A 12,800-nucleotide genomic window follows, 5' to 3' on the forward strand; every position below is an offset into this window, starting at 1 on the left:
CATGAGCTTGATGACGACATGCTCTTTTATTATGATAGGATAACATTTCAAAATTTTCTTTCGTTTTTTCCCAGTCTGCAAAGTATTGAGGGTGTGGGTTTTGTTTTTTGAAGTCTCAAGTTTCTTGAATGCTTAAAAAAGACTAGCACACCAGGAAGATTTTTGGCATGTTTCATTGCCCGTCAAAGAAAAGAGAGGTACAACAGCTCACGTTTCACAGTAGTCGAAACCCTTGGCAATCTACTTTTGAGTTTTGACTCTCAATTTGCTAGCTAGAAAGTTTTAACTCATGAATTACCTTTTTGCTACGCAAATGATTGGTATTTGCCGCGTTGTCTATCAGGAAATGTATTGCTAGTTACCATCCGTCCATTCCTAGGGACAAATAATCCGTTATTAAGCTAGAATTGTGGTTCACGTTTTGAGCCATGGAAAAAGAAGATGATGACATATCTGATCTGGAAATATTCCACCCACCCTGAATGTTTCTGCTTTGCCAATTCCAGAATTTGAGTGTCAGAAAAACCAATCAAATATGTACTTTTTTACATGGGAAATAAGCTGCTGAATGCTGAATGTCCTATACCATAAAAGAAAGGAAAAAGCTGCTGAGGCCTGAGAGCTGACCACAGCTGTATGTTACGTGAATAACCAATTAATTCCCGAGCTGCTGACCATGTTAAGAACCCTTCTGTTGCTTTACAGATGTATGGCATTTGTTTCAGTAAGAGATTTCCACAGTCAAAAACCCAAAAAACATTTGATTATCTCGCCTGCTTTGCTTATATGGCCTGTATCTCCACTTCTGGTTTTCCCATTACGCTCCTTTCTAATTGCCAGAAGATCTTTCATACCAAGATTTTATATGGTGTCGGTGCCCTCCCAGTCTCAGCAGATGGAACTTTTGCCACCTTATTATGGTCGCATGACTGAAAAAGTAAAAGTAATAATATTAATAATAATTAGTCTTCTAAAGTATGCATACAAAATTTGCTCATGATTTTAGTTAATCTCTTGTTTGACCTCTGGAAAATACATGCAAAATTGGCCGCCCAAAGGTATAAACTAATGATATTCAAACAAGTTCAAAATCTGCGACTCGTTTAAACATAAAAATTAAATACTACTACCATGCATGATCAGCAGGAATTTTCTTGTCTTTATATTTGATGAGGTTCAAAATCAAAACAAAAGCATCCAAAAATCCCCTAAATCTTCACAGCCCCACTTGCATTATGGACCACTAGCTAGTAGCAGAGGTGAAATAGATATCATCCATGTTTCCAGTTTACTCTTGTGATCCTCATGTGGAGCTAGCTATATTGTAGCAATATTTGAATTTAGGGGGCATGATAGGTTCTTTCTTTGCACAAATTTTGGATGTTTATTCTTAAAAGAGAGAGAGAGAGATGGGGGGGCTTATAGATTTGTCTGCTGGTCCCTTGCTTTTCATTAGCTTGATAAGGAAAAAGGTCGCAACTTTAAGTCATAAGAAAGCAAAGTTGCTAAGACCTTCTCCCTTGGATGATGAGCAGAATCAATAAAACAAAAGCAAAAACATGACTGAACTTCTCTCCTAACAACCTTTGATGCTTCTCCTTTATGTACAACTTCCAAATCCATCTGTCTCCACAAGCATATATGAGAGTGAGTGAGTCCCATTATCTGCTGTTCAGGACCAAATAGCTAGCTATACTGTAATTTCCTCCCGGAAGCCAGGTGGTCCGTTTGGCTGCCTTTAATCCTATCTGAACTGGATGGAGCTACTGATAAAGCAAAGAAATTGCTCCTTTTGATGCGTGGAAAGCACAAAAGGAGGTCATCCATTCTAAACCCTTTTCAGCAAAGGCTGTTTCTGGGGTGATTTGTCTAATAAAACTTTCAACCCTGTTAAGTCACTACTAATTTATTCCCTGATAAAACTATGTCAAATCTGCCTTTGCAAGGACTTCGGAATGAATCGATAAGCCAGCTTATATGGAAACAGTAAAAGGGAACCCATAATTTTGGCCCTTAACATAATCACATGGTAAATTCATAACAAAATTTACAAAATCAGTAAAGCAGCGATCATTCCATTACTGACTTGCTGAGCTGTTTATAATGGTGAAAAGCAATTTTAATTTGGAAAATTTTTTTGTACAATTGTTGGAAAAAAAAAGCAAAACAAAAGGTTCACATGGTGGGGCCTTTGGGGTACACAAATAGAGTCAAGGATGTCGTTAAAAGACAGGGAAACACCTCAGCTTTTTATTTTATCTTTACAAATTGCAAGCCACTATTTATTCTTGCTTTGTATAACGAAACATGCATAAAGGAAAAGAGAGATTGAAGGCGGGATTGTCGTCTGAATTTCCTTTCATTTCACTCCACTCACACCAAACTTCTAAGGTCAGCTCATGGGCAAAAAGAGTGTTAGCAGTCGTCAGTGTACCACACCAATGAAATTGTCTCCTTTCTTTTTCTGTGTTTTTTTTACCTTCTCTTCATTCTTTGATTGCACATCTGAGTCATTGGACAATGAAACCAGAGTCCACCACGCTTGGGATGTTTCTGGCCCAGGCTGGGCTGAAATAAATCCAAAGCAGAAGCTGGGGTTTTGCTCTAGATAAGGGCTGGCAGTGATCGTGGGTGTCAGTGCAGGCCATGCCTCAGTGGTTTTCCCATTTTTCCTCACAAGATATCTACTTTGTATATGTCAAAGATTTGAGTAATGTCTTGGTCTCTAATTTGTTAGATTGTAAATATGTTTGGGATGCTAATCTTATATTTCTTATTTTTATTTTTGCTCTCAATTATTATTCGTAATTAACATAATTTTTGAAACAAGCTCTTATATTTTTATTTTAAAATAAATAAAAATTTTTATAATTGATGATTGATTACTTGTCGTTAATCAAAATATCATTTGTTATTTTATTCTCACATGATATTAATATATTTCATTAACATGAAAAGTGAAATATCATATTACATGTCACCATTCATCATCACATGTTAACATATAAAATAACAAATAGTATTTTGATTAATAACAGTTAGTCAACTAATTAATCATAAAAACTTATTTTATTTAATATAAAAATATATGAATTTAATTAAACGTAATAAAAGATAATAAAACCTTATTAATTTTTCTAACCCTTAAGAAATTATGTCTTGATAATTCATAACTATTTTATTTCATTGAAACGTTTTGCTACACCCATAAACTCTTTTGTTTACTAGTTAATAAACCAAGAGAAAATTTCAAGCAAATCTTCCACAAAAGGGTTAAGATGATTACGCCAATAACGCAGAATAAGATGCGAAGGAATAGTAAATAATGAAGTGAACATTCCTGAAGAAAACACCATAATATGGCTTCTTCCATGTTTGATCCCTGTTACGAACGTTAAGGAAGAAGAGCAAACAATGACAGGATATTTCTTTTTCATCTCTATGAATTACGATTCCCTGCTAATAGCCAAGTTGGTTTAAACATCGCAATTTTCAATAAAGTAAACAAATTAGGGAATATCTGATCCATACCTTATACGTATACGCAAACCTTCACCACCTTTTTCATGCCGTCGCCCAGCATTAAATTTTCATCAATGGGAGGTGGAGGTGCCCAACGTAAAAGATGCAAACACGTTAGTGCTAGATACAAATCAACATCATGTATTTTCCATCATGTATTTCCTACTAATACAGTCATATTTCTTTGGTACTGAATACATGGATGTACTAAAACACTCATTTTTTTTTTGGTACAAAATACGTGTATATACCAATTGATCTAAAAATGAAAATAGAGAGACCGAAATAATGATCTAAATATGAAAATAGAGAGGCAGAAATAATGGTGTCGTGCCGTACATAAACAATACAAGCTTTAAAAGGAAAAGATTTAATATCTTACAGTGGGACTGTTTTGACTACCAGTACTTATTTTTTTGAATTCTAGCATTTCTCCTAAATACGCTGAATGTATGATGTTTCGTATGTACAAATACTGAAAGACTTCTTGTTTGTTACATACACAAGGAAGGTAGATCTATTTCCCAGAAATAGTTGAAATTATTTCTTCTAAGCAATGGTGCCACCATTTGCATTATTTATAATTGGCAAGCAAATGTCCAGACAGACACAGACATGTAAAGTAGAAGAAACACCTTCCCTTCAAACAGACTACAATTCCATGTTCTAGCATAAAGTAAAGAAGACATTACAGAAGCATTGCAGGTAAATGTAGCCTAACTTCTGTTTCACAATAAAGATGTTAACAACACTTTTGACATTGCTTGTTTTATTGTAGATAGTGGATTTAACTAAAACATAAGTAAATGTGTACACCTATATATAGAAAACCCTCATCATGTCATTTTTGTATTCTATTGCGAAAAGGTATATCAGAGATTTAATCTGATAATAAAATAAGAATATTAACATGAAATGCAAAATGGATTTAAAGAACCTCACATCATCCAATATAATTTGAACAATATCCAATGTTGAGTGTCATGCTACATCTGTTTACTGTGGTCACTGGGTTACATATATATGTATATGTATGTATATAAGTATTTTATGCTTTAAATGACAGACCTAATGCCACAATCATTTCTGCTCACTTGATCAAGTGATCTAATGTGCACATGGAGATGCACTTCAAGTATAGGCATATGTGAGATGCAATTTCAAGTGTTTTCTGGTTTCTCTTTGGCAGCTTTCAGGGCGGTTATCTGTTAATGGTCCTTGAGCTGAATTGGTAGCCGTAGGAATCAAAAACAATGCAATGAAGAAAATATAATGACTCACGTGTTGATCTCCCAACAGATGTATGGACATGAACCATAGCAGAAGCTGATATGTCTCAGGAAGTCACTCCATGCTTGCACCATTCACACATTTTGACTGTGGCACCTGAAAACCCATCAGCTTATTCATCGCGAATATACTTAAATAATCTAAAGGATCAGGTCCGGCAAGCTTTTTTAATATCAATATCACAACTTCACACAGCACCTTGTCACAGTAGGGGCTATCTTCATAATCACAAGAGCCACTGACACCGACCAAGATCAATCAATCTACCTACCTGCAAAGTGAAGCAAAACATTACTGTTTCCATCAAAAAAGGGTCAAACAATACATAAAAGGATTTCACTCGAGTGGTATTAACCAGATCCATCATTCTAGCCAAAGAGAGAACAGTTTTTTCTTTTTCCCATTTTTCAATAGCTGACGATTAATTCATTCTGAACAGCAATCTGCCAACAGTCACTCATATCCAGCTTTAGCAAACACATTAAGACACATGGCACTAGGGCCTTGTCCTAACCACAAAAGCTAATCAGGTTATTTTTTTTCATTATGATTAACCACTACCATTACCATGCATTACATTCCTTTGAGTTGCAAACCTAACATTTTTTTATCTAGGTGCAAGTAAACTGCCATTCTCCCAAAATTTGGCAGCCATATACACCTAGTTGCTTTGCAATAAATGCATGCAACTAATAATGGGACAAAGATGAGTGCTTAGGCAGCTATTGATTACATCAATTACAGTATTCCATAAAGGCCTAGCATAACAGAAGGACCTTACGACCTAATATTTACTACCCAAATGGCTAGGCAACACAATCTCTACTGTATAAATTATCCACAATTCAAGTGTTATTATAATATATCATTGAAACATCAAGCCATGCCTTCAGCAAATTCCTAAAAGAATGACAGATTTTTGTGCTGTTTTGCAGGTTACATGTAAGTATATGCTGCAGAGGATCTGTGGATTGGATGTATATAAAGATACCCGAATTTCGACAAGAAAAACTGAACCTCATTCCATGGCTCCTCCAACAGATTATTCCAAGAGTGATGTCTGCAACATTATGAAACTCAAATGGATGTCCTTTATGCGGTGCAAACTTGCTGGGACCAGAGGGAGGAAACTTCCCAGTGATGTCCCCCCTGGTCACTTGGCTGTTACTGTTGGGGATGCTGGCAGGAGATTCGTCATAAAAGCAGATTACTTGAACCAACCAGCTTTTCGTCAGCTGCTAGATAAAACATATGAAGATTATGGTCCCAATAAAGATGGTCCCTTGGCTATACCTTGCGATGAGTGTCTCTTCAGAGATATTATTCATTCGTTCAATGGTGGGTCAGATGTCTGTCAATTAACTTAGCATGTTAACAATGAAGACCTCAGTATAAGCTCATGTAGGACATCAGTCCACTAGTTTGTGGTTCCACTGAAGAAAGATATGCAGGAGTGATGGAAACAGCAGCAAAGATTGGGTGTAACAGTTGAAGCGGTTATCAAATTTCTCTGAAGGTCATCATCATTTCTTTCTGTTGAATTAAAGATGCAGATAGAGTTGTATTATTACTGCAGAATTTATAAATATTGGTTATTGAGCTATTTATGACAAAACAAATATTTGCTAGTCGAACTTCATGCATGTATGTTTTATTCATCTAAATGTTGGGAACAACCCTCAAGTACAAGCATACACAGAGTTGCACAAAGCGGAAAAAGGATAACAAAGAAAGAAGAAACAGCAAAGAAACAAAAAAAAAATGCCTCTACAGTTTCATTTTAGATTTAATATAGATATGCATGGAGATTTTTTTCAAAAAAAGAAAAAAACCTCAATAATACACTGTTGAGAGAATACTATAAAATAAAAATTCTATCAAGAATAAAGTATGAAATCATCCTTGCACAAATTTTTTTTTTATTTTAGAGGTATCTAGGCCAATCCAACATAAATTCTGCACTAGAAGCAATTATTTTTCAATATTTTCTAGGAAAATAATTTGATTCCCAGATTCAATATACCTCATGATAAAGCAAATGGTAATATAGGACTCACAAAATGGGATCACATGGCTTAATGTGCTCTGGTGCTAGAGCACCTGAAACATGGCTTGATCTCATGGCTTGATGTGCTCTGGTGCTCTGGTGCAGGCTTCACTCTCATATTTATATTCATTGTATGCCGGTCTATATTCTAAGAGAATACATGCCTTAAAAAATGGAAATTCAGTAGATTCCACGCATTGGCTACGACACTACTCGATAAAGCATTGAAAGCTTCTTTTGCAGCCTTCTGTCGTGATTCTAGAATCTTTGCATCACTAAAGAGCTCCCCTAGAGCCTTTTCAAGATCTAATTTCCCTGACACCTGCAGATTAACAATACTGAAACCTTCAATGTTTGACCACAAAAATAAACATTACTATGTCAACAACAGAAACAGAAAATTTTACCTAAGGCCTAACGAAAACATGTTGCCAATTAAAAAGGTATTAATATTTGACTGAGATTTTCAAGCAAATTGAACAATTTTAAACCTAGAAATATAATATCATCCATAAAAGAATTCAGTTCAATTTAAGCTGATTCAAGGTAAATGACTCTAACGAGAAAGCAAATTCCAGGAGCATCATCTGCCAATCAAGGTTGTGTTAACACCATTCACCAAGAAACATCCATATGGAATAACCTCCAAAACAGTACTTGCAACACTAGCAGATATAAAGAAATCAGCTTAATACTTTACGAACAATATTTAGGACTACATGGACTAATATAACGTGAATCAAGCAGTGATTATGGAATAGCTCGGTAATAACCACACCAATCCTCCTAAAAGGAGGTCCTGAGTTTGAATGCCCCATTTGCCAATGTTCATTATTAAAATAAAGAATAATCAAGCACAACCGCAAACACATAAACACCTATTACTTTTATATATACTAAATGCTTCAAGTACAATAATTGTTTATCACATTGGTGCAACAGATGTTATCAACTTTGCAGAATCAATCCAGAAACAGTCCCAATAAGAGATTCCTCCAAACAAATGTATTTAACTTGCAAAGATACCTGCATTACTGACAAAGGATTTAACTGCTGCATTTCTATCACCATATGTGAGAAATGGCCAACATGATGACCTGAAAATATCACAAAATAAAACCCTTGAAAACAGTATGTTAAGGAGCAGATGAAACAAATAAGGTGCAAGATGCAAATTTTCACCAGTCAAAACAGCACAGCCAGCTGCAGCTGCTTCTGATATGTTATGACCACCTAAACCAGGGAAGAAAGAACCTCCGATTACAGCTATTGGGGTCAACTTATACAACTGCCTCAATTCACCTGCAACACGGATTAAATACAATATAGTATCATTATAAATCAAGTTTTGCCATGGCAAGATAAATAATTCAAAGTTATTTTACTTGCATAAGAATTACAATGGAGGTGAGGCTTTTGAGTCCAAAAATATCAACAAATTCAGAACAATTTACATTTGTACTCCTTGTAATGCAACTCAACCTCTAAAAACTGGAAAGTGGAAAAGTTATGCTGGCAGCAAAAGAGGCTAGTATCTGCCAGGCAATCCAATAGGCTTGACATCATACAATCCTATCCATTTTAGATATATCATGATAAACCTCATCTGACAAGCCCAATTATGCCTTCTTGGTTTTATTTTAAAACTATTTCTGAATGTTTTCGCAAGTCCGAAGTATTCCCAAACTATTCAAGTTGATTAGATGCAAATTTAAATTAAAACTACCTCCAATAAAAAGGTTGAATTCAGATCAAAGCTGTTTCAAGCCAACATATTAGTGCATTGCCCAATTGGATGTGACGACCGTGCTTATTAACTTCCTCTCATCTTAAGCTCAGTTAGTTCTACATAGATGTTCTCATTTCTTATATGTTCTTTTTTATCTTGTTACCCCTAAGCCCAGATTGCATACACCATTCATTGTTTATCACCTAGCATCTCAGTAGAAGTTAAACAATAAACAACCCAAATCAAAGTCTGGAAAAGTTGGAGTAATATTTATAGGATTAACTAAATACCAACACAAGCTCATGGTAAAATCCAATTGGAATTTCAACTATATATATTTTTTGAAAGGTGGAATTTCAACTAAAATTAAAATAGAGAAAAATTGAGGAAAAGTGAAAAGGAAGAAGATGCTGTATACCAAGTGTATCCACCACATATATGCTTGTTCCGGGAATAAGTTTTTCATGTCTAGACCTCAAAGCTACAGTTTGCCCTCCTTTCTGCAATTCCTGCATCATTGAAAGCGAGGTTTCCTAAAAATTTAAGAAAATGTAAATGTAGCCGGTACATATTCATGAAGCCATGCACTAAAAACATTCTTGCTCATTCAGGGGCAGCTAATTCCTAAATTAATTAAATAATCAGTTCATGATTAATGATTTATACAGACATTTTTTTAGTGGAAAGAAATTAACTTTAACAACACCCTAATGAAAGGGCATGATGTGAAAAAGCATGTTGAAGATGATAAATGAATTTCATTATCCTTAAGAGTATGACTGCAATGAAGAGGAAACAAACTGTATTGCTAATAAATTAACTAAGGGTCCAAAAACTTCACACCACAGTGCTTACAGGGTAACTAATTCCCCTAGGAAATTGTAAACAGCAGTTATCACCAGATAAAAGGGGAATACTTTCTATTTCTGAACCATCAATGTCTTATTCCAAAACCAAGTACTATGAGTTACAAAATAGTGTTGATAATTTAAAAGTGAGAGGAAGTGAGGGGCATAAAGGTAAAGAGACTGAAATTTCAACCACGTTGTAAATTGACTAAAAAGATATTGTATTTCATGAAAAATAACACTTGTGTGCAGCAGTATCATACTTCAGCAATCTCTTTTCCATGTTGCGGATGTCGAGGCACAACAATGGTGACAAGGTCAGGGTAAGTTTGCATGAGACCCTTGTGAACTCCTAACATTACTGCAGCAAATGTCTGTTAGTGCTTTGTCCAAGAAAAGCATAACTCACTGCATGTAGATTTTCACTCTAGATACTTGGGAAGAAAACTGAAATGATCCTGGGATTTTTAAGTCAATAAATGTCCACGAATGAACCCATTATCACCAGAAAAACATTAACTAAATGGAAAATGACCATGATGCCTAAAAATTAAACTGTCCAACTGGATGCACTAAACTAATTAACTGCAGAAGCCATGATTACAACAGTAGATATGAAAGTAACATGTTACACGGAGGAATTGTGAAATTCAATGAAGGCCATTGCCGGAAAAAGGCACCCACCACAGAATGATCAGACAAAAACCACTTTTATCTTGGTTATAGCACCATAGCTGTTTCATATGATAATCACCCATAAACTTACTAAGGCATGCTAACTTTCAAAACAACTATATCAATATAAAATTATCACATCATATCATATATTTAAGGTCTTGCATATTGCAAATGACAACCAAAGTAGAACAAGGTAATCACAAGTAGAGTTGCTAAGTAGTAAGAACTGACTTCCTTCTTCACCTCGGTGAATTGAAGCAGCCATCCAAACTCGTTTTTGAGAAAGCTGTTTCTGCAGATCTTTTATGCATCCGACATCTTTCACAAGAGGTTCATATTCATCCACCGCTTAATACAAAGCATCGTAGCATATTAGGATGGACCATAATAATACCTTAAAAAGTTATGAAGATATATTATCTAGAGAAAGTTGAGGGATATTTATACAAGGAATTTAGAAAGTAAGAACTGAGTGAAGGAAGGTATTGCAGTCACTTTGAAATTATTCTTTTCATGTACTAATTATAAATAAATTACAGTACTTCATCCAAAAAAAATTGACAATTTAACACTGTACAAAAATTTAGTCTATAATACAATTTTGAGGTTCAGTATAAGAGCAGAATTGCATAACATTAAGAAGGGATATTCCTAGCAAAATTTAAGCAGCATACCATATTTTAGATCACCAGAAAAGTTTATGCTAAAGGGTGTGGCCTGCAGTAGCTGAAAATGAATTGCCTGGACAGAGCTCTGTGGCATGCAACAATAAAAACGCTAAAGTAAAAAAAAAGCCCTAATAACAACCATAGAAGAACACTTGCTTTGCTTTGATAAGTGACATGACAAAGGAAGATAGAATTAGGCATACAAAAATATTGGATTACATACCAATGGGACAATCAAGGAAAATTTGGACAATAAAAGTGATATTAGTGGAAAAAGCACAGGTCTGGACCAATTTCTAAAGGATTTTGCAGACAACCGAGCATTTAATAGAGCCAAACCAATCTGAAAAAACGGAAAGAAAACACATCGGTTATACAGTAATAAAACATCTGAAACATAATAAAATACCATAAAACACACATGAAGAATGTCATATAATAGAAAATTAGACAAACTGTATTAGATTAAACGTTTGTCCAAAATTCAACCTGTCTCTGAGATCATTCAGCAATCATATAGTAATTAGAAACTAAATTGTTTCACATCAATAGGTTAACAAACTGATGACTTAGTTTCTTTTGCCTCAAACGGGTTTCCAGAAAAAAGTAGTACATACATATATACACATATCACCAAGTAGTAGTAAACAACTTACTCCGCATTTGGAAGCACCCACAACAAGATTCGGCCATAATTCACTCTCCATTATTACAATTCCATTTGGCTTCCAATACCCAAGGAAAGCATCCATGGCAGAAGGAGTATCAATTGGAGCAAACTGTTAAAAAGTTAGAAAGCTTTACTACATAATTGAAAATGCCACAACTCATTATCATATCTATATTTAATTGTAATAGAAGTAACATGACTGCATGCATCAATCTTCTATGTTAATCAACATTAGTTAGTACATGCTAGAGAACTAACCTGATATATAACATTAGCTGGAAGTCTATTTTTCAGTACTTCACTGCAAAGAGAACGTTACAATACAATGTTTGCTGTAAGATCAATTAAATAGTACATACTCAACTGACTGAACACGTGGCAAGTCCCGCAGCCCTAACCAAATTAATGTTCTACAAGAAAAACAGAAATAAGAGTCAGGAATGTCTTACAAAGCAGAAAACGTCGTCGTTGTCATCAAAATGTTGACATCTGGCCTACGTTGACTGCAACATTTGATGACAGGAATCGCGGCCATTCCTTCCCCTAAAGAGACAGCGTGGAACCAGAGTAGCAGGCCGGGGGGGCGGGGGAGGGAAGGGCGGCCCAAGCGTTCGGGCCACCTGAGAGGGTGTTCCAGCCCGCGGAACTTGCGCCAGTGTAAGTGAAGGTGCAGCAACGGTGATAGACCGTAGGTCAATGCTCTGTAGATTTTGTAAACTAGCTCTCCCCTGGATGCCGCCATCGCCATTTTCCCTTCTGCTTGCTTTGGGAGTCTGCTCCTTTTTCCTTTTTTAAAGCAGAGTTTGGATGGCTTCAGCTTGGCGCGGTGAGATTGGGCAGGAAGAGTTTTTTCTGGGCCCATCAGAAAGTTTCCTAGTAAGACCTATATGGTTGCATTTCAGCCTTTCCAAATGAAATAATGGGGCTTTACTTTGATGTAAAAGTTTTCCTAATGGGCCTTTTCAATGGATCTTCATGTGTGTTTTTGTCTCAGCATGGATCTTGGGGAATGTTTGGTACCCAAAAATAATTTATTAAAAAAAATTATTTTATGTAAAACATTTTTTAAAATTTTTTAATTTTTTTAAATAAATTATCAAAAATATTTTTTATTAATTGAATTCTTCGGTAAAAAATGTTTTCCATTGTCACTCACATTTTAAAAATTTTAAATACTATAGATTTTTAATTTTTTAAACAAATCTTAAAAACAGATCCTTTATGTGTTGATAAAATTTATCTTAAAATAAAATATTTTTTTTTGAACTCGGACATCAGTGTGTTTTTTTTTACATAATGCTTGAGAATTCTATAAATTATTTAAAAAAATTTAAATAAAATCTTTTTT

At 35.0% G+C, this 12,800-nt stretch overlaps 1 protein-coding gene across 3 annotated transcripts; it reads right to left on the minus strand.

The window, feature by feature from the left end:
* Positions 1–6,175: 6,175 nt before the first annotated feature.
* KDTA (KDO transferase A) lies at positions 6,176–12,200 on the minus strand. Of its 3 annotated transcripts, none has more exons than XM_021433850.2 (12): positions 11,902–12,200; positions 11,711–11,753; positions 11,439–11,561; positions 11,006–11,125; positions 10,789–10,867; positions 10,346–10,462; positions 9,700–9,797; positions 9,007–9,097; positions 8,042–8,161; positions 7,886–7,956; positions 6,870–7,181; positions 6,176–6,345 (listed from the first exon to the last, which is right to left on the minus strand). In XM_021433850.2, the coding sequence occupies exons 1-11, from the start codon at positions 12,198–12,200 to the stop codon at positions 7,008–7,010; spliced, it is 1,335 nt and encodes a 444-aa protein (XP_021289525.2). In that variant the 3' UTR covers positions 6,176–6,345; positions 6,870–7,007. The 3 variants fall into 3 exon arrangements, with proteins under 3 accessions (XP_021289525.2, XP_021289526.2, XP_089640433.1); XM_021433851.2 differs by having other exon boundaries at positions 6,836–7,181; XM_089784307.1 differs by having other exon boundaries at positions 10,358–10,462; positions 11,902–12,040.
* Between the last annotated feature and the right edge of the window lie 600 nt (positions 12,201–12,800).

Source organism: Theobroma umbraticum, unplaced genomic scaffold (assembly GCF_002168275.2).
Source record: "Theobroma umbraticum cultivar Fairchild unplaced genomic scaffold, ASM216827v3 scaffold_86.0, whole genome shotgun sequence".
In the NCBI taxonomy this organism is placed as follows: Eukaryota; Viridiplantae; Streptophyta; class Magnoliopsida; order Malvales; family Malvaceae; genus Theobroma; species Theobroma umbraticum.